Source organism: Cheilinus undulatus, linkage group 7, assembly GCF_018320785.1.
Source record: "Cheilinus undulatus linkage group 7, ASM1832078v1, whole genome shotgun sequence".
In the NCBI taxonomy this organism is placed as follows: Eukaryota; Metazoa; Chordata; class Actinopteri; order Labriformes; family Labridae; genus Cheilinus; species Cheilinus undulatus.
The window spans coordinates 36,732,481-36,755,853 of NC_054871.1; the positions used below are offsets into that span (position 1 = coordinate 36,732,481).

Here is a 23,373-nt window from a genome sequence, read left to right on the forward strand (position 1 = left end):
CAGCATCATATCTGGTTTGTTAATCTAACTGTCGAAAGTAAAAAGCTAACATCATGCTATATTGAACTACAACACGGTTGACTGAATTTACCTCATCACACACGGATACAACTGAACGGCTCAGTTGCCGCGCTTCAGATGATGACGTATGTAGTCCTTGTAAGCTATCTTTTAGCAATCGCCTTTATTAAGACATGAACAGATACAAAATTCAAAGGTGGGGCACGTTTCAGATGTATTTTATGTCGTAGGATAAAATGTTAAACTCTCCTGAGCTTGTGTTCGCCACAGACCTTATTTCAGGCATTTAACCGAAAACGCATTCAAAATTACCATAGACTTTCAGACGAGGGAACCGTAAGTGCTAAAATGCTAACTTACTTCCGCGTTTTAGGACTCATTCCTGCACCACTCTATAGAGGAAAGCAATCACAGCATTATCCTGCCCCTTGACTTCAAGTTGACCTTACAATCAAAGCATGGCTGCCTGACTCTGTGCCAAAGAAGAGACAAAGTCCATTTCCTGGCTGAAATCTCCGTTATGATGCTTTAAATTATCCATAGACTACTGTGACTGTAGAGATGAACTGCTCTGTGATTTTATATCACGGTGGTGTAAAGAGGGCAGGGCCTTCCCCCCTGTGGGCTTGGTGACATATTTTCCCCGCCAGCCAGGAAAGAGGCGAAAAACTTTCTAATGGTCTAAATCCAAAATTTAGTCACATGTAGATCTCAGTGTTTTCACATATTTCACAAATTTTGAATTTCACTTTACAGGGTCTTCAGTGTTTATACTGCTCTACTCTGTCTTTTTGGGGGGTGTATTTTAATACTGATAAAATCAGACATTGCAGAGTATTTTTTTTCTCCTAGCTACACTCGGTGTGAGTGTGTACTTGTACATAGTACATGCTAAATGGACTTGAGCTTGCATAGCCCTTTTCTAGATGTCCGAACACTCAAACCACTTCTCTCACCGTAGGTCACACCTACCTAATCACACCCCTTCACTCCACATTCACACAGTGATGACTAGGACTTCTATTTAGAGCGTCCTGCAGTATTAACTATATGCCCAAGAAGACATCGCCATGTGACTGCAGACGATGGACATCAAAACCCTGACCTTACAGTTAAGAGACAACCACCTCTACCTACTGAGCCACAGGGTTGGAAAGTAACTAATTACATTTACTTAGATTACTGTAGTGGAGTCATTTTTGTGTACTTGTACTTTTTCAGTTCATTTTGAAATCAGTACTTTTTACTTCAGCTTAAGCTAGTTTTAACCAGAGTAACTGTATATTTTCTTGAGTACAAACTCTTCTACTTTTCCACCTCTGTTGACTACATTATAGCATGTAGCAAAAGTGTGAATCAACATTAGATCCCAAAATACACCTTGATATCTCAGGGTTAAACATTTCATAGTTCATTTTTACTCCCCAAGTGTAATTATTAACTCCATCCTAAGTAAAATGGTCTTTGGTGTTGGAGTTATTTGACAGTTTTGATCTAATGTTAGTTCAACTCTGAACTCTGCAATCACAAATCAGGGGGGTTGTGTGGGCAGATTTTCCCATCATGCCCTTGGGAAGAGTGTATAGATGTGTTTCATATGTGTTTAGATGTTGCCTGTTGCACAGAGACCACTGCTGGGGTTCTTTTGGTCATGCTCCTATCTGATTGTTGTTGTTTTTGCTGTTAGACACATCTGCACCATGTATGAAGTTTTCCACTGAGTTAGAGTTCCCTCCAGTTTATTGTCAATTTAACAGTAACTTAACTGCAGCAAAAGATATGATATAAAGGGAAAAATGTTCGATCTCATACAGATCACAAGTTACAGTGGGATCTTGAGCGAAGCTGCTAAAATGTAAGTTTTGTTATTTTAGTGTCAATACTGATAGAATATAGAGAAGAACAAAATGTATAAGAATATTCACAAAACCTAGTGTATAACCAGAGTAGATTTAAACAGGATAATGTATTTCAAAATCATATTTTAAACAGGTGATCACGTAGAGATTTTCACGGTCGGAGCACGAATTTAAAACATTAAAAATTGCCAACAGTTGTGGTCAGAATTCTGATCACGCTTACGAGTCAGTTGTGCAGCTCTAATTAACACTGTCAATTTTGCTGTGTATTTTACTTTATTACAGTGATGTGACTTTCCCTAAACAGCCTGGTTTGAGATCTATTCCCTTCTTGTTTGTGCCAATAAGGAAAGATCAGATTTCACTGCCAAACTCCTCAGTAGACACTCAGTACTAAAGTAGCATATATGTGACTGTTTCAGCATTACTGTTTGGGTCTGTGTTAAATGATAGGAAACATGAATACACAAATCAGAACAAGAAGGAGGTATTTCCACTTCTCCCTTTTAAAGTCTTTTACATTTTCTGATAAATATTTATCAAAAAGTGCTTCCTTTTTAGAATTAGAAAAAAAGCCTGAGACACTAAGCTAGAGATGATTAAGTAAAATAAACACTGGTATGGTCCTTCAAAGTGGTTCTACTCGCTATCATCAGAGAATAATAGACAATACACTTATGATTCTTATCAAATGTGCTAAGCATACTGAAAATACATAATAAAGCTAACATTAATGAGTCTATTATTTAATGAACATATAAATATTGCACTTTTTAGAGATAACTGCTGTCCATGTCTCTCATTGTAGACACTGAAAACTACAAGTTAAGTTGTTGTTATTCTTTTACCTCCTTCCATGTCATCAGTCCAGTTCCTGGAGCTGCTGGCAGGAGAGGAAGGTGAGTGGTAATACTCCCCTCCTGGACTGTCAGCTTCTTCCTCCATAGAGCCAGACTTATGACGTTTACTCCTGCAGACACATACACACAGTACAATATTCATGGGTTGAATTCCAGTTCATCTCATCAAAGTTTTGAGATTATCCTATAAGCAGTGTAGAAAATGGATGGATGGACTCTCTGAGCCATCAGCCTGACTCTTCAACAAAACCAGTTAAACTTCATCTCATTACATGTTTTTTTAGCATTTCTTTAGAACCATATTTCGAGAAGTGTCCAAAACAGTCAAGAGGATCTGGCTGCAGACCTCTATGGTAGGGCATTTGGCTGCAGACCTCTACAATGGGGTGAACTCGACTGAAGGGAGAAGATACGAAGGTTACCCAAGCCAGAGCCAGAATCACCTAATGAATGAGGAAAATTTTCAGCTCACTGTCAGAGGTTACATTGCGACTCTTTTTTTCATGGCAGAATTTTCTGAATAAAAATCAAAAATTTACTGTGGGGGATAATTTTAAACTTAATGCACCAAAAACTAAGGAAAACCCAAAGAGGGTTCGGGTAAGGGTAAAGGGTAGGGGATAAAATTGAAAATAGCACACCACAAACCAAGAAAAAAAACCCAACAAGGATTAATACGTCACTTTCCCCCTTATGGTCACCCCATTGTAGGGGTCTGCTGAGCCCAAAACGCCCCACCATAGAGGTCTGCAGTCGGATGCCTCTCAAAACAGTGCCAATAAAATTAGGAGGCACTGTCTCGATGACGGTCTTAATTTGCAATGGCTTACTTTTTCATTTGTGCACTTTAGCTGCACATAGACTGCTCTTTGATAACCTGACATAAATGCCACCTGCTGGACAAACAACCACCTACTCCAAATGGTCATTAATAAAACACTTTTTGATTCCCTGAAACCAGTTTTAATCAACAAACTCTGAGTTGTATGCCTGTAACACGTATATACATTTTAAACAGTGTTAATTTTGGCAGCTAGTTTCGCTCCTAGTTTTAGTCTTCAGTGAAAAATATAAGCCAATAGTTTCTATATAAGAACAAATCTTTAGTTTTAGTCTTGTTTAAGCCTACTTTTAGTACATGTAAATTCTAAAATTTTTCAGTCATTTTTAGTCACTAAACAGTAACTAGATTTTAGTATTTGCTCATTAGTGAAACTTCTGACAGACATTTGACAAAATTAAGAAGCATTTTTAAATCTTTTGGCTCAGCATATAAAAGAGTGAATATATTTATATTCTATTTCTACATCTGACTTGTAAAGCAGAGTCATATCTTTTAAAAAGCACACTAAAACAGGCAATTAAGTCAAAGTAACAGGAACATAAGTCTGTTTCAACCACATCTGTATTCTCATGAAAATATAAGTGTTTATGATGGAATGGTGCAATTCAACTTTACCAAAAGCCATCAAATTTGTTCTAGTCTCTCAATCTGGGTACTGATCTCAAAAGCAGGAAGTGCTTGTCAAAATGTCTACATTTTCCTTCCTGTTCCTGCTTCTGTTCTTTATCCAAAATGTGATTGTATGCTTCAGATTTTTTAATAAGATCAGAGGTTCAGACTAACTGGTTTACGCTTCTTGGAAGAAGGATAAAGAGTACACACATTATGCCAGTAATTTTAAGAGACTGGCAGTCACCCAGTGCTACACAGTGGACCAGTTGCAGGGCTTGCAGTCTACATTGTTTGGACAGAAGTTTTAGTAGTAGTTTGGGGGGAGATGTACATCCACTATCCTCTGTGTAGGGCTACAGTATACACTGTATGGTGTAGATTTCAGAAGTGTAAATCAGGCTTAAGCAATCCCATTTGTGTTAAAAAAAATTATGAATCCCAAACAATTTATGTTTACCTTGTAATAGTACACCATAGTGTGATAATGACCCCTGCTCTCAAGTTGCAAATTTGTGTTCCAAATCAAAATGTTACTCAGTTTTATTAAACTTTAGTGAAACCCATCCATCAAACCATCTTTTTTCACATTATCTATCATCTTTGCATGCTTTATCCTACTCAAGAGCTAGAGTCTATCTCAGCACTAACTGGTTTTAGGGCATGGTACAACTAAAGAGGCTGCCCTTTCTTCTTCATCGCACAGGATAATGGTAGTCCATTCAGAGTGGCCCCTGGTTAGAGGGTTTCATTTTAGAGACAGAGTGTTTGGGGTATACTACATTTTAGGATGAAGATTATGCCACATGGCCTTTGGGAGAGTAAATTCTGTAAAGGCCACACTTTCAAGGATTCACTATAGCATTATTTTGATCTATATTTTACTTCTTAGGCACAACACACAGTTTGAGATGTGAGAAAAAGCATGCTTAATGGCTGTCTTGGTGTATTCTGTGGAAAAAGGCTCTTGTTAGTACATTCTAAGACTCTGCTATGAGCTGGAACATGGGAAAGACCAACAGGATCCCATAAAAGCTGTGCTTTTATGGGATCCTGTTCAGGTAGCCGACTCTTCCCATCCCCACTCTCCTGAACACGTCAGCATTAGACAAACAGTCTTGCTAATAATAACCAAAAATATGCCGAAGAGAAGTCATCGCAAAGAAGACCAGTCAGCGATCCTGGCCATCAATGTCCAGGCCTCACAAGAGTACAGTAAAAGCAGAGAGGACCGAGGACCAAAAATCTCAGACTTTCATGCACACACTCAAATACCGGGAACTCCACACTGTCTTGCTCATTGAACCCATCGCCCCATGCACAAGTCCAAGTCTGCAGCTGATCTCAGCCTCACAGCCAAGGTAGGTGAAATGCTTTACAACTGTCTTGCTCTCACCGTTTACAGATATAGATTTGTTGGCAGCATCCAAGGCGTCCCCTAATGCCTGGATCTTTGTTTTGGCCCAGGAGTTGTGCATGCTTCAGCCTCCTCACTCTGCAAGTTAAGAGCTCCACAAGGACATCTACAGTCTCCACAAGGATCACAGCATCATCAGCAAAGTTCAGATCTGGACATCGCCAAAGACACTCCACAGTTCACTGCCCCTGTTATCGCCCCATTATTCAGTTCATACAGGTACTGACGAGTATAGGGGCTAAGACGCACCCCTGCCTCACCCCATAACCAACTGGTAAGAAGTCAGAGGTGGAGCCACCACACTTTATAGCGCTCTGTGCACCAGAATATAGGGCAGACTTCAGCTGGATAAGGGAACATGGGATCCTGCAGAACTCCAGAATCCTCCAGAAGGCATTTCTGCTCACTGAGTCAAACCCCCTTTGGTCAGCTCTGTCTTTGACCTTTTCACATCACCAGGTTCACTCTCAGTCAGTCAACTGAAACAAAGTGATTTATATCGCAAGTTACTGTGCAATAAATCTATCTCTACAGGAGGGATAAGGGTGGAAAGTAACCAGTTGCATTTACTCAAATTACTGTGATTGAGTCCTCTTTTTGGGTAATTTTACTTTTTTGAGTACATTTTTAAATCCATACTTTTACTTCTACTTAAGAGAAGTAGTGCCAGAGAAGACCCACCTTGCCACAGGTTTTGTAACTGCAGTTCTGTCATTTTGTAAAATATACACAATTTTGAGAGTGTAGTTTAGCTGTATGTAATGTGGACAAAAACAGACAATTTTAAAGAGTTAAATTTAACTCTATATGAGTTGAATTGACACTGTTGATTTTGGTGTATTTCATTTTATAATTGAGGAGTGATTTTACCTGAATAATCTGATTGGAGCTCTCTTGTTGTTATTACCAATAAGAAAAGATCATATTTTACTGTACAAGTCCTTAGTAGCTACTCAGTACTTACTTTAGATACTTTCTACTCTTACTTGAGTACATTTATAGACCATCATTTTTACTTTAGAAAAGTTTAAGCAAAATTACTGTACTTTTACTTGAGTACAGTAGTCATGTACTTTTTCCACCTCTGAAGGACATTATTTTTAATCAAATAATCATGAGAATTTAGTGGAGTGAATGTGGGAAGGTGGTAACATTTACTCCCTTCAGCCTGTGCATGACCATAAACTGCATGCACGCATCTTATGCAATCTCTGTGCAAGTAATTAAACTTCTGCATTATGTTTTTGTTTTTTAGTATGTTCTTTTTGTTGGCATTGTGATTTTGCTGAACCATGCACAGTATTGCCTCATGAGATTCCCCACCCCATCTCCTGTCAAACAGGGCTGGTGTCCTCCTGTGCATGTGTATGTGGTGCTTACCCACTGGATGACGTGCTGGCCAGTGATCGTCTGAGGCTTAATGGCTGGTTGACAGACTGGTTCAGGTCATATGCTAGATGGCCCTGGAGCTCTCCCATAGAGAAACTAGGTCCCACTCCTGTGACTACAGGAGCTACAGACAAAGAGAACACAAATCTGGGTTATGATTATGGTTCCAAAAACTGGTATGATATCCAAAAAACCTGTGTTGTGTGTAAAACACTTAACTCAGAAAAGACAACCTGAGTGGCTGACTTTAAATTATAAATTAAAATAATCAAAAAGCCTTCTTTTTTGTGGTTAACGACTCCACCTCTCCAACAAATTAATTGATAAAGGGAGCCAGATGGTTTGCATTCAGCACCAATTATTTGAACAAAAACAGACTGTGAATATTGAACTGCATCAACACCTAAAGCCCAGTTCAGACCAATGATTCGCAATGAGACGGGTTGAAACTTGCAACTGCTTGCAATGTTCCACTGTTTATCTTGTCATGATCATGCCTTGTTATCATATGCGGGTACACAAGAGTGATTACTCTTCCTTGTCATCAACATTGTAGTGCGGATGTGCAATTTTACGGCACATATGATTACAAAAATGCTCTTCTTGCTCAGTCTTGTTATAACGGAGATATCCACAGAGAGCAATCAATTTTTCATGGACAAATCTAGCTTCAACTGCCTTGAATTTCTCATGGATTATCTTAAAAAGCGCAGCGCGGCCTGCTTACAAATGCAGCTGGAAAAAAAGAGCTTTTTCAAATGCTTGTTTCTTTTATATATCTGCTCCTTGAAATGACTGTGTATATCTTGTTTAAAGTTTTCACATGTTAATTTGGGTCCGATAACTTGGCCATCCCCTCCATCAGCTGTACATTTAAGGGTGATGTGCAGACGATGAAGGAGACAGGAGTTTGGCAGACTGAAATTTCCATGTTAAATCTTAAAAGTGATAGTTGTAGGCCTAATTATTTCCAAGAAGAAGATAAATGTGAAAAACTGAAATAGAGCTGCACTCATAAGCAGGAAGCATTGCGCTTTTTGGTCATTCGTGAGAAATTCAAGGCTGTGGGAGCCACATATGTCTGCAGAAAATCTATTATTCTCAGCGGATATCTTTGCTATAACAAGATTGAGTGACTGTGTTTAAAGAGATATTGTTTCTAAAATTAATAGCATGACTATCTCACAGAATTTGCATTTATAGCCTTTCCAAATGAGATTTAGTTTTCCCTTTTCGCATTTTTTCACTTGCTGTGTTATACAAGCTGCTGTTTGCGGCTTGACAGGCTGAATCGCTGGCGACTACATCAGACGGCTTGAGTCGAGCAGCAATGGCTCTGTTCAGACTGCTGCGACTCTCGCCAGAGACATTCTAAAGCCGACCCATCATGAGTATTTGGTCTGAACTGGACTGAAGCGTTAGTTGAGAGTGGGCAACTTGTGTTTCCAAAATATTTAGGGGTATGCCATTTTAGAGTGTTCATGCATAATATTCATAGATAATAAAAACATACAATTATCAGTTCAAATAACCACCTTGCAATCACACATATAACTCAAACTCAACCACATTTTTTGTAAAACATAAATATGTTAGAAAACCTAAGATGGTTTTGCTTTATGTAGACTTACTTCTTGAGACCTGTACCAACTCGGTGACACTGAAAACTCCTGATGTCACAAAACTCTCCTGGAAATCTGGACCATCTGTACAACATAAAAGCAGCACTGTTTTTAGACAATAAACCGAAGGCCAGAAAATAAAATGAAAAATAAGTCTACATAAAGGTAATACAAAGTGTACACATGCTCAGATTACATCATTACAAAAATGAATGTTGCTATTTTTAGTGGGAGCTTCTTCTCATTACCCATGGTGGCAGTTCGACTGTCCTCTTGATCAGAGCCCACTCCTGTACGACTGGGACTGCGGCTGCTCTGCTCTGACTCTGGAGTGAGAAGGAGAGACAGGGAGAAAGAAAGCGAGTGAGGGAGAGGAAATATAAAGTTTCAGTTTTAAAATGAAAGCCTTTGTTTTCAGAGAAGCAGGAGGAGTACTTATGAGAGGTTTTCCAGGTCCAACCTGTGATACCCCACAGTGGAGTTTTTCTTTGCTTCTCAGCTGTTTATAATGAAGAATTTTTCCTCAGAGGCTTTGCTCTTCTCAAAGTCAGCAAGCTTCTTAAAATCATACTAACTACACTCAGTACAACAACAACAACATAAAGTTGTTTTTATTATTACTGCAAAAAGTAGAAGCATCTATAGTCCTAGTAGTGTTTCTACTTTAGAGGCATTGTTTCTAAAAATAGATATCATTTCCAAGATAGCGTCACAAATTTGTAAATGTTTTCTTTCCCCCTTCACTCTAAGTCTCTACTACTGGAGCAGAATATTCAAGTGGAGCTGAATATTCCACATTGCTCCTTTTTTTTTAATTCATGTGTGACAACGACAACAGACCAACATCACATCTTGCCAACAAAAGCACCATGAGTGCCAGCAGAAAAAGTGGCAGATTTAGTCAGATAAAGACAAAACTTATGGACTAATCAGACACTTTTGCTTCAAGCGTTCAGGAAATTTTGTCTGAAACTGCCACGTTTTCATTTCCCCAAGGTTCTGCTGCTGCTTAAAATTCATCCACATATTTTGCCGGTAGAGGGCAGTTTACAAGCCAGGGATCCAACACACTTTAAAAAAAATCAAATATAAGACTTTTCAAGTCCTGAACTGAGATAACTTAATACTTTTTGTGCAGAAAAAGGTAAAAAATGAAAGGCAAATGAGATTTCTCAATACATGGGAAATTTTTTTTAATTTTTTAATCTAATGTACAGTTAATGAAATGTTAATTGGTACAGGACAAATAATTTTTGGGGGGCCATTTATGCCCAAATTGATGATTTCTGACATATCAATGCAAAAATTTTAAAGTGGGCACCTTGGTAGACCAGTTGTTAAAGAACTTGACTACAGTTTCACAACAGTACAGATTACACCCCCAATCACAGCAAGTACTATAAAATAACATGGAAGTCTGGGGGTCCTCCCCTAAGAAATTTTAACTATCCAACACTTAATTCCCTGAATTCTGGAATAAATTCAACAATTTCTGGAGGTTATTCAGTTAATACAAAATTATTAATTATTAATGACTAAAGAAAATTATTTTCTTTATAAAGCTTTTATTCTGGTTAGCTTGACTTTGTTACTTTTAACATTTTACAAATGAGTAGTTTCATATAACACATTGATCACATGAGGGAGAGATGTTTTCTGTTTTAACACCTAAAAATAAGAGTATCTAAAGCTAACAATATATGAAAAAGGATAATCTAAAGATTTCACCAGAATAAGGAGATTAACTTGATAATGTTACTTAGAAAGACTTTTTAAAAGTTCTGCAACCTTAAAACCTCTGATTGTAGCATGATAACTCTTCCTGTCTCACGCTCTCTCCATGCATCTGTGACTGGTTTTATAAAACCAGTCACAGATGGCATAAACAAAGTAAGGACATTTGTGTTTGGTGGATTATTTCTTTGTTGTAACATTGCTTTGTGGCAATAAATCTTATACCATTGGAAAGCCTGTTTACTTCCTCGTTAAATGATGCCACATTTATGAGGAACATGCATTTGTGGGATAAGCAGCAGAGCTGAGTATGTGGGCTGCACCCATGAAAAATTTGCCAAAGGTTCTCTGCCAATGCTAAATGGCTTATTTTGCTGTTGATTGTCTGCTGGTTCCCCCAGGTGCTGATAACCAAGTGCCTGTTTGGTAATCTCACTGCAGTGTGATATCGAGAAGAGATTCTGCAACCAGTGGTAATCCCATATCTCCACAGCCTGGGGCCGAACTCTATCTTCCAAGATGACAACACCCACCTCCACAGAGCAGGGTTTATCAGAGACTACCTCCAGAATTTAGGAGTGGAAAGGACTGAAAGGCCTGCCAGCAGTCCTGACCTCAACACCATTGAACACTTGTGGGATCAGCTTAGGTGTGCTGTTCTTGCCAGAGTGACCAACACAACCATGTTGACTGACTTGCGATGAATGCTGGTTGAAGAATGGGATGCCATCCCACAGCAGTGTGTGACCAGGCTGGTGACCAGCATGAGGACGAGGTACCAGGCTGTTGTGGCTGTGTTTGGTTCTTCCATATGCTACTGAGGCTCCTGTTTGTTAAATGGATAATTATTAAATTGCCAATATGTCTAGCTTCTTCAGACTTCAATCATCAAATCCACCAAACACGAGTCAATAGCAGAATAAGCTGTTTGGAATTGGGAGAGATCTGGAAAAGTTTTCATCGGTGCAACTCACAAAGTCAGTTCCGCTGCTCGTCCCACAAATGCGTGCTCCTTACAAATGTGGCACCATCAGATCGCTATCTAATGTAGAACCTTACAAGCCATGGCACTAAATGTCAGCTTAAAAGGAAATCCTGTCTCATTATTGTACAGGGAAAGGTGCAGAGATGCAGAAATGAGTAAGGATGAACATACGGACAGAGAACTTTTAATGCTTACTCTACAGCTGTCACGTTGCTCTCACCGTTTTTCTGCAGTGTTCTGGGACAGCCTTAAATAACAATGAGACCTCTCTTTGTGGCTGAAGTCATTTCTTCCCCTTTTTTTATTGTTTTGGTAATATCTAACATGGACAATCCTCTCTGACACACAATGCAGAAAGCTCTGCTGCTTAAATGTTTCCAGCACATCATCAGTGAGACAGACTGTGTAACAAATAGTTGAACCACTTGCTCACTGCCACAAGAGAAACTACAATATTGGCACTCATATCAGTCTGGTGTGGAAACCAGCATGGGTTTGTGTGCAGGAATCATCTTAAGCAAAGCTCTGATAGGTGGAAATGACAGCAACAGTGACCACAGTGGTTGAGAGGAGACACTCAGTCACGCTGCAAAGATCAAACTTTTTAGATGCTTTTATTGCTAGTAGCTACCCATACCCTCCTCTCCTTTTGAGGCTTACATGATGAACAGCTTACATCATCACAACATCTCAGTTACAAACATTTCCAGAATACCATGCATCTTAATGTTTCAGGCTGGCATGCAGCCAGATTATCTTTCCCTGAGCTGTACAGTCTATCTTGGGTTTGGCTACTCTGACCTTCTCGTCTCTGTGCTGGAGCATGTCTTCATCAGAAATAGGTCAGGTACCATTAGAGGTTTGGGCTGTATCATCATTTAACTCTCACGCCCCTATACATTCAAAGTTGAATCGCATTGCCATAGAGTTTATGGTAGCTAGGCACGTACAGTAATACAGCAAAGAGATACCACAACAAGAAAAGAAGAAAATAATTAAATTGTGGTGTTTCTCTGCCTGAAATGTGGGATTCAAAGGTCAGAGACACCTCATCTGGAAGAAAATCATTGCTGCTGTCATCAGCAATGGTGTGTACAGTCGAACTCCAGCTGAAGTTTCAATATTAAATTTGTGGCACTGTGAAATGTAAATTTAATATATTAACAGCCATTCACATTCTGGTACATAAACACAGTTTTTAATTTCAGATAAAAAAATGATCATATCTTGAGACAAAAAGATGTGATGTGCCTCTTAAAAGAACAAGCACCCAGACTGGAGGCCAGCCAGACAGCAGCATGAAACTGTCCCAGACTGAGGAGCGAGCAGCTGCACTGATCACTTCAGCCTCAGTTTTAGGTAAGCAAAGATAGAGACATGCTGTTACTGTAGATTTAGCTGGAAAAATAAAACTCTTTTGTCCCTTCCACAAGACCTTGACTCTGTTTAAGCTACTTTCACTTATAAACTTGAACACATACCATAAATACATAACTACGAATGGTTACTACAGACCCATGACAAAGAGTTCCGTTCAAAAGATGTCAGAAAACCTTTGTGTTACAAACAGCAGCACTATTAACCTTGTAGATCCCCCTGAAAAAAACCCTGAGCGTGTCTGTCTGTCTGTGTTGATTTGCATGCCACACTGTTGCTCAAATTGTCCTTAATACCTCCCAGAAAACTTCCTATGTGTACTGGTTGGAAACCAGAAATTTGATCTGGGTGCTAAAGTGAACATATTACTATAGCCTTTAAATCTGCTATTTTGAATATTTAACACAGATTTTCAGAATCAGTGCAGGATGCAGAAACGATTTTACACACCAGATGTGGGTGCAGGCGGGAGTGGATGGTAAGGGCTGCTTGAGTGGGCATTAATGGTCAGAAATCCAGCAGGAACGGGATTAAGGAACGAGTTCTGCATAGGGCTCTAGTTCATCTGTATCAAAGTTTACCTGGGTTTACAGTAGCTTAATTCACAAATAAATCATATGAATAAAACACAACTGTAGTGTGTGCTGAACTTACCTCTCTCCTGTACATAGTAAGCGAGGTAGAGGTCTAGCTCTTTGACAGAGACAGAGATGTGTCGAGGCTGGACACACAGGACTGGATTGGAGCACTGGCCCCCCTTCATCAGCCGCTCTCCATCTGTGCTTTCTAAAGGTATCCCTTTGAAAAGAATCACCATCACCAGGTCCAACCTCCACACCTAGGAAACAGAGGATACAATCAATGATCAACTTATACACTGTATATTAATGTTGCTCAGCCTTGGCACTGATCCCCTTTGAGCAATCTGAGATGTGACAAGAATATTTGCCATAAGTGAGAAATTATCTCCTGAGAGATAATAATCATGTTCAAAGTCTTCTCCAATATTGCTATGTCTACTTTTAAAATCCATGCCATAAAAACATATATTTGACAAATTGTTCTCACTTCTTAAGTACTCTCAATGTCACAACAGAACCCCAACATAACATCGAATCTTGAAATAGAAATGTTTTACTCTTGCCTGTGTCCCCCTGTCTGCTGGCAGATACAATTTGGGGTTTAAAGCTAGATTAATACACTAAACATGTCTTCTCAGGTGTTGATGCAACAGTAGTAGTGATGAAAATAAACACAACATATTGGACAGAGTGTAGTTCACCTTGTCAGCTTGTCGGAGACAGTCTATGCGTCTCATTTTGCCTTTCTGGTCAGGATTTGACAGGACGCAGCATGCAGCTTTCTTCCCAGTGATTGACAAGACAAAGTCTTCCCTGCACTCTGGTCTTATGTCTTTTCTTAACTTGGCCAAAAGTCGACTTGCCCACTTCTGTTTCACCTATAAAAATAATCCTATAAAGTTATTTGTTTCCATTAATATATTGAGTATTTTATTGTTTAAGGATGACTAGATTGTCTTACAAATAAATTGTCATGTGACAGATATCCAAAGATTAACAACAACTTCACTGGTAAATAAAATTTAAAATTAATTTTTTCTAACCACTAAATTTATTCCTCCTACCTCTGCCTTCTCACCCAACAGTTCATCTTTCACAGCTCTCTCTTCTTCTTTAGTCATCCTCTTCTCATGTTTCTTGAAATATTTCCTTTTCCTGGCTTGGAGGTTGAACCAGGTATAGGCAAAGGCACGGACCTGGGGTAGCAGAGCCTCAATGAACGGATGAAACTCATCCTAGAAAAAAAAAACAGTCAGAGAAACATTACTAGAACACACACAATTATCAGATACCAAACCAACTTCAACAACAGGCAGAGGCTCACTCTAGAAAGATATTTACTCCTCTCAGCATTTTAGCTCTGCAGCAGCAAGTGGTACATCTGGCTAACCAACAGCCTTGATAGCATTAGACTGCTAACAATGTAAAGTGCCTATAAACAGTATTCACCCCTGTGGATGTTTGAACTTTCTATGAATCTTTATAAAACAATCATGGTCAATAGAATTTGGCTTTTTTGACCAAAAAAAAAAAAAAATGAAAGTGACTGACCTAATTCAACAGAGGTCTAGCCAATTGGTGCTAGTAGTCTCACAATTAGTGAAACAATCAGGGAGTGCAGTGAACGTGTCTAAAGTGAGCATAAAGACACTTGCGTCTGAAAGGTCCAGTCACTGGTTAATCAGTATTCATGGCTACCATTACACCATGAAGACAAAAGAAAACTCCCAGCAATTAGGAGAAAAGGTTATTGAAAAGTACAAGTCGGGGATGGATACAAAAAAACCCAAGGCAATGAACATCCCCCAGAGTTCAGTTAAATCCATCATCAAGAATCAGGCCAGCCACCCAGCCACCCATGTCTACTCTGAAGGAGTTACAAGCTTCAGCAGCTGAGATGGGAAAGACCCTACATACAACACAGACCGTTGCCGGGGTTCTTCACCAGTCAAAGCTCTATGGGAGAGTGGAAAAGAGAAAGCCACTGTTGAAGAAAGCTCCTTAAATCTTGACTGAAGTTCACCAAAAGGGATGTGGGAGACCATTCTTTTTCTGATGAAACAAAAATTGTGTTTTTTGGCAATTAGATAAGACACTATGGTTGGCGGACACCAAATTCTGTACATCAGCACAAACACACCATCCTTACTGTGAAGCATGGTGGTGGCAGCATCATGCTGTGGGGATGCTTCTTGGTTGCCAGTCCTGGAAGGCTCGTAAAAGTAGAGGGCAAAATGAACGTGGCAAAATAAGGAAAATCCTGGAGGACAATCTTGTTCAGTCCACAAGAGAACTACAGCTTGGGAGAACATTTTGTTCTGGAGTGGCCGAGTCAAAGCCCAGACCTCAGCCCAATACATCCAATCCCTGTGCAGCCTGATAGAGCTTGAACAGTTTCAGAGAGCATAGTGGAGTTAAATTGCAGTGTCCAGATGTGCAAGCTTGATTGAAAGCTATCCAGACAGACTCAGTGCTGTGATTGCAGCCAAAGGTGCATCCACTGACTTGAAGGGGTGAAATATTTATGCAGTCATTTTACATTTTATATTTTTAATTAACATTACTTTTTTTTTAAAATGATTTTCTGGAATGAAAAATGTTGGCCAATAGAGATATGCCCCAGAAAAGCCCGCCCACACATGACATTTGTGTCAGAACTGAAAGCAAAAACTCAAGAAACGCAAACAAAGGATCAGGATGATTTTTTTGCTTGGATCACATTTTTTGTTTTCAATTGCTAATTTTTGTTTGATACTGAAAAAGTTTTGTTTGAATCTTTTTGACACAAATCATATTCCATAGTTTAGAGGGGGTCCAATACAAAGCACAAAATACAACACAAAAATACAGTTACAAACACAAGTGTACAATGAAGGGACTCATGCACCAACACCCAACTTGACTTGGAAATAATTAAATTTCCAGCCTTTGAAAACTAAAATGATCAAGTCCTTCAAATATCTTCAAAAACTCAAGTAAAAGCCAGAAAGTCACTAAAAGATATTAGTCAGAGACCTAAATTAGTTAACATTGTACTTATGCTTTTTATAATAGGACCAACATGAACTGGCATGCAAAGCTGGTCATTATTAGCAGAGGTGGAAAAAGTACATGATTATTGTACTTAAAAGTACAGTCACTCTTATTAAAATGTTCTTAGGTAAAAGTACTGGTCAACAGGTTTATTTACATAAAAGTAAAAAAAATATTTTATTCAAAATTTACTTAAGGTACTGAGTAGCTTCTGAGGAGTTGTACAGTAAAATATAATCTTTCCTTATTTGCAAAAACAACAGGAGGTTGTTCAGTAAAGTCACACCTTTGGGATTAAGTGCAATACACAGCAAAATAGAAAGTGTTAATTTAACTGATATTTAGTCAAATTGAATATTTTAAACAGAGTCAATACTGGTCCACACTATATAGAGTTTAACTACACTTTGAAAGTGGTAAATATTTCACAATTTGACAGAGCTGCACTAACTCTGGCTCTCCTCTTGCAAGAACAAATCAGAGTCAACCTCATAGCAAGGCAATGTACGCTGAAGAAGAATACACACGTTGCCTCTTGTAGGAGCACCTGAAGTAACAGGCCGATGTTCTAACTCAGGGGATAACTTCACTGACGATGCAAATGTGTCTCACATCAAAAACAAACAATGTCTGTACAACAGATAGCATCCAAACACAACTAAAGACATCTAAACACTCTGCCCAAGTGCATCATGGGAAACTCCAATCATTCATCCCCCTGATTTGAAATCACAGAGCTTAGATCAGACACTTTCAAATAACTCCAACTCTGAAGACCATTTTACTCAGAATTTAGTTAAAATCACACTTTGGAAGTTAGAAATGTTTGACCCCAATATATCAGCACTCCAGTTTTTGCTGTTTTGAGGTGTTATTTGCAATCATTCTCTCAGTATGTACTACTATGTAGTCAACATAAGGTGGAAAAAGTGCAGGAGTACTGCACTCAAGTAAAAGTACAGTAATTCTGGTTAAAACTTAATTAGAAAAAGTACTGATTTCAAAATGTACTAAAAAAGTACAACTACCCCCAAAAAACTTCTCAATCTGACTAGCTGAGTAAATGTAATTAGTTACCTTTCACCCCCTTATTATTAGACTTCAGGGAAAATTTGGTCCTAATTGCCCTGCAAAGTGATTGATGAGCCGCTGCAGCAACAGCACTATAGATCAGTGGTTCTCAAACGGTGTGGCAAGGCACACTGATGTGCCTTCAGCCAAGTCCTGGTGTGCTCTGGTACAACCATAAGTAACTACTACAACTATACAATAACTCAAGTTTGGTCAGGACCACGTTGTCAAGAAACACACATGATGTGTGGTTATAAATAGTTACTTTAGCAGTTATGCCAACGATATAGTCGGGCAGAATAAAGGAGGAGCTGGGGTGGAGGAGGGCTGTAAAAAGAGGCTTGTAGATAGCCAGGCAAGAGTAGTTTAAATATGGCAGCATGAGTGCAATTTGCCAATACCATGCTTAGAATGAATCAGCTTGCCGTCAGTTCATAAGGGCTTGTGTGGAGATAAGCTGATCATCATTATGTGGCAGCACCTGACTCCATGGCCTGCCTGAACTAATGCTATACACTTGATTTACAGTAACATGTAAAAGGCTAGTTTGCATAGATAAGGTTTTGGTGTGCCTTGAAATTTTGGCTTGATCTTAAGTGTGCCTTGGGCAAAAAATATTGAAAAACACTGCTATAGATAATCTGTGCAGGACAGGAAATGTCCACCTCAGTTGAGCTAAATATAAACAGCATTAAAACACTAAATAAAGATAGTTTATGCTATTAGCACACCAGTAAAAGTGGTCTCAGTACAGGCTGAGTAACTGTCAGCATTAACACTGACTACTTCTATACTCACAATATCCTGGGCATTTCTAATCAAGAAAGGGGCACAGGAAGTGCAGTGATAACCTCGCCTTGATTTTAATTTCAAAATAAATGAGTGATTTTAATAGGGTAACACCAGTGGCATGGCTCTGAGGGACAATTACTTTTATAAAATAATCTATATTTGACATTTTGTTGTTTAATGTCTTTAACATTGTATGTCTAAATGCCCTTTATATATTATTGGTTTTTGAATGCCAGGAAAAAAAATCTTATTTTGACCCCAAAATCCTGCCCTCTCCATCCACACATGATCATGGGGATAGGCTCTTCTGTGGTAGCATCTTTCTAACGGGTTAAAATACCAATATTGAGGAATTCATTACTTCAGAAAGTGTAATTGTTCAATGTGTGATTTTGTGCAGAAATGCAAAAAAAAAAAATGTTTTCATAAACATTTTTTCCCAAGTGAAATATTCCAAGTCAGGCTAGGGACAGAAAAAATGCAAGTTTTGTAGAGTGACACATGCCCATGCAAACCTACAAGCAGACCAACCGTAGAAAACAGGGCAGATAATATCAAACATCCATCAAACACTCCCAGGATGTTTCAGCTGAAAAGCACGTGTTAATTCAAATCCCTGACTGTTCAACTGACCTGATGCAGCCCATTATATTCAGCTCTCCAGTCCATTAAACTTAAGTTACTGCGTGATGCCTGATATCAATCCATATAATTTCAAGAAGACCTTATCACCAACATGACAACTAGCAGAGAAATGCTGAAAATGCGTACACAAACTCAACTGGGATATTTTCTGCTTACTTCTACCTGAAAACATTTTATCGTTTACAACAAGTGATTGCTCTTTTCCCATGTATGCTACTGCAACAACAGTTATCAACAGGTATGGTGCACTTTTACCTGAGACAGAATGCGAGGAGGAAACATCATTTTGCTGACAGTAGGAGCTAGATCAAACCAGAATACGCCTGAAAATTATAATCTCTTTTTAAATTTTCATCATGTCCTGTCTGTTTTCGCTGACTTCTTCTTTAGTGAAGCAGCAGCTCCTCCGAAAAGAGAAAACGCTGCACTTCCTGTGCTGCTGGAAAATTTTTTGAGGTGGCTCTGGCCGCTTCGGGTCAGTCTGCCGCCTTCACTTTAGAAATGATGACACAGCAGAAAACTTGAAGACCCCGAAAAATAACCCGAAGAAAAACACCATGGAGTGGTCTAAGCTCAGAAGAATCATTCTTGGGAATATTTGGCCAGGAGGTGTAACGGAGCACAGGGATTTGTGCCATTAAGAGACGGGAATGAAAGAAAGAACTGTTGTGACGTTGTGACTTCAGCCCATCCCAAACGGCGCGCTTAAAGCCACAGCTGCTTTTATATGTTGCCTTCAGTAACTGCCCCTGCATAGCAGTTCATCTCAGGATCAGCCTTACACACTAAATCCGCTGTGTCTCAAATACATACTTACACCTTGATTTCCCTGAGCCAACTGGTTCGCAAGAAAACTAGCAACGGTAAATGCAAAGCGACTCCACGCAATATTAGTGACTGATTTTTGAGGGAGGGTCATCCTCTGACCTCCAAAAGGTAAGCAACGTGGTATTGTCTGCAGCAAGGTACCCTTGCTTTTTTTTCCACCTTTTCAACACAAACACAATTCCAAACAGGGTAAAGCTAATTAATGTTCCTAACTGGTCAAAATAGAAGAGGTTAAGAAAAGGAGAATATCTCTATGCTGTGTACACTACTGGACCAAACATTAACAAAAATGAAGGATACAAAACCAAAGCCCTATGTATATATGGAGGACAAAACCTGCCAAAATTATAACTAAATAAAGTTAAAAATAAAAAACGAAAATTCAAAAATTCAATACAAAAAAATGGAAATAAATACAAAAATAAAAAACATATACATAAATAAATAAATAAAAGTAAAAAAAAGTTTCAAAAATTAAATATGAATAAATAAATGAATAAATAAAAGTGGAAATAAATATAAAAATAAATATAGAGATAGAATTAAATATCAATTAATAAAAGTGCTCTGCTTTTACATTTATTTATTTCATGCTACAGACAGTCAGCATGAAATGCAGCATGAAATGCAATGCAAATGAGGGGGCGGTCCTAAGTGTGTCTTGGGTTGAACTGTTTGTCTTTTGGTCCATTGACATGTGAGTGCAGAGATCACTAGGCATGTAAACAAGGAAGTCTGTTCTGTGAGGAGCAGCGAAAATGGGAGAAAAACTGAATAATATCTGCTTAAATCAGAAATATTTGGACTCGACGGAGATCCAAACTGTTTCTTAGCCCATGAATATTGATATCTGGCCACAAATCAAGTTTCCTGATGTTTAACTGGACCTGATTTCAAGCACACAAAGCAGAGCCTGAAGGCTCACATCAGCCTGGTCTATCCGCGATGGATGTGATATTAAATTAATGCTGAAGTTTTCTGAACACGAAGCCTTAGAACAGTTCATTCTCTTCTGTTTCTAGTCATTAATCTACTTCTTACTTTAGGTAACCTGTGAAAACATCGCTTTGTGGTTGTTGAACATGCTCAAACTTCAGGCTGCAGACTATTTTAAAATGAGATCAGCGTACCCAGGATTTCTGACTTAATCTAGTTTGATTTTAACACCAGCTGAACTTTTACTTTATTTCTAATGTGGCAAATTCTCATTGTTCAGCTCTAAACTTTCGTATTTTGTCGTATAAACTGTTATAGACTACCATAAATATATTCACATATTAACGTACCGTTATGACTCAAACCGTCTCTGTACATGAATTTCATTAGCTGAGGATCTGTACTGACAGCTGTTAACATTATTCAGATGTAGTTATTTTTTTAAAAAGCACTTTCAGCTGAAATAAATCTGTTTAATTCTTATTCCCTACTGATTTCTGAGATTAGTAAGTGCAATATGCATATGAGGTGAGACATTTCACCACAGTGATTTAAATTACAGTTAATAGATTAATTAGTGCAATGTGCATATGGGTGAGGCATTTTACTGCAGTGATTTAAATCACGGTTAATAGATTAATTAGTGCAAAGTCCACATGAGATGAGGCATTTTACCAATGTGATTTAAATTACAGTTAATAGATTAATTAGTGCAATGTGCATATGAGGTGAGGATTTACCACAGTGAGCTTTCTTTTAGTGTTTAAGACACAGTAAACAGTAAGAGACAGTGCAGAATATTTTACATTGAGCAGGGCAAAGATGCTTGTTAAATTAGTTTCTTTTTTCTGATTTCCCTTTTTCTAGTGAAACTGTGACAGCGTTCAGAGGGATTTAATCAAAGTCAGACTATCAAGTTTAACCTGTCACATGTTGTTTCCTGGGTTTCTGAGGATGGAGGAGCAACGTTTCTGGATGGCATCTGAGCTGTCCCATTTCAAATGAAATTTTTAAAACGTTTTCGAGATCATGGGTACAGAAAGGCTGCATCTAGACTACCAGGTGCAGCTCTGTTTATCCCAGCGGCTCTCCTCCCCAGCTGTATGCCCGGACAGGAGGCCCTCTGTCGGCTTTTCAGACTAAGTCAGTCGACTGGCTCTAACTGCGGCCATTTTCTGCTGACTAACACACACACCGCACACACACGCACACACAAAAGGCAATAGGAGGCTTGAGTGAACTTCAACTTGGCTTTGCGCCGTCCCGCATGACAAACGGAAAGGGGGCAGATGGGCCTGCCGCGGCACGTTCATCTTCAAAAGCCACAAAGTGAATGACTTTCTCCCACCACAGCTAGTGCTGAGAGAGCTATACACACCATGGCATGATGTCCGCGTACAACTGAACCGCCAGGGGTCGGAAACCACATTTGCCTGTAGTGTAGAGCCTGTTCAAAGCAAATCCGCCCGTTACCCTGCATGGAGGCGACATGATGCAAAACTCCATTCAGAAGTGTAGGACTTTAAGCTCGACTTATTTATGTCAGATATACTTCACATTTCAGATGATGCTTTAAAGCTTTGCAAGTTTTGTGTTACTTCGGGGAATTCGGCGAAGACCTTAAGCACAAAATGAGCTTTCTTTCCACTAAATGTCGATTTTTATAAACTGCTGACTTCCGCCCTGTGCAGTAGCCTGTTTCCGACTGAAGTCATCATTTGGGAGCACGGGTAGGCTAAACCTAATATAAAAGTGGATAACAAATAAAACAGCGTGATGGCTTGCTTATCTCATACACGCCGAATTAAAGGGTGGCCACTGAAAAATCGAAATTGCGTACAAGTTGTGTTGTTCTGTGTTTAGGTATTTGCAGGCGTGCAAGTGATCGTTTATTTGTTGTTTTTTTCTATGGCATTATGTGACAAGTTCTCTTTATGGGCAAACGCCACATATCGAAATACAGTGAAACGTTTGGATACTGTTACAAAGTAAATAAGGAAATAGGCCTAGGTCAAGAAATAGTCCAGAAGAAGGGGAAATAGGTTAAATCAAAGGTTTAATGGCACCAAGAGACGTGGATGCCTCTTTCTGCTCCACTTTCAGCTGCGTAACTTCTCGCATTGCGTCTTTTTTGGAAAACACGGAACAGCACACCAATCGGAGGGGACACTTAACTAGGTTACATTACTGTACCGAAACAGGTATTCTCCTACCATATCGAAGCTGTGCTGCCACCGGGAGAAGTTAAAGCTGATCTCAACGCCTGCCCATCTTGCGTTGTCTGGCGTTATCATTCCATATTTATTTCCATCATCGTGCGCGTGCCAGGTGGAGTAAATCCGCGGTGCTCGAGACCAGAAACGTCCCGCGTCAAGCTCCAGGCTCAACGGCAGTAACCCCCCCACACATCAACACTTACACACACACACACACACACACCCGCCCGGTAGGTTGCGGCAGAATAGACTAGTGTTACCCGGTAGCTACTTTCTGTCATTTTTAGCTAAATCCACGACTCTGACTTGGAGTGTTTCTGCACATGTACTGTAGTCCCTTTAGTATGTATTTTCTCGTTTTGGGGGGGCTTCCCCTGCCTCCATAAGTTTAGGGCACTTTGACCAATTATCTGTCTCTTCACTTCATCTATCCCTTCTTCTTTTCCTGTAGGGTAGTTTTCTGTTTTTACTGTATGGCCTATTACATGAATAAACAATAACACAACCCATCCCAATCTTTCTGGATAATCTGTTAAGATATGTAGACTAAATAA

General features: G+C 39.2%; 1 protein-coding gene across 4 annotated transcripts in view; it reads right to left on the reverse strand.

The window, feature by feature from the left end:
• Positions 1-22,975, reverse strand: part of nfic (nuclear factor I/C) — a 44,042-nt gene extending 21,067 nt beyond the window's left edge. For 3 of the 4 annotated variants that reach the window (XM_041792150.1, XM_041792152.1, XM_041792153.1), the window contains exons 1-8: positions 22,817-22,975; positions 14,363-14,533; positions 14,000-14,176; positions 13,372-13,555; positions 8,870-8,947; positions 8,631-8,705; positions 6,991-7,123; positions 2,729-2,850 (exon numbers count right to left, since the gene is read on the reverse strand). In XM_041792150.1, the coding sequence (XP_041648084.1) occupies positions 2,729-2,850; positions 6,991-7,123; positions 8,631-8,705; positions 8,870-8,947; positions 13,372-13,555; positions 14,000-14,176; positions 14,363-14,533; positions 22,817-22,897 (1,021 nt within the window). In that variant the 5' untranslated portion in view covers positions 22,898-22,975. Of the gene's footprint in view, positions 1-2,728; positions 2,851-6,990; positions 7,124-8,630; positions 8,706-8,869; positions 8,948-13,371; positions 13,556-13,999; positions 14,177-14,362; positions 14,534-19,094; positions 19,443-22,816 lie in introns of those variants that run through there. The other variant, XM_041792151.1, reaches the window with a different exon arrangement.
• Between the last annotated feature and the right edge of the window lie 398 nt (positions 22,976-23,373).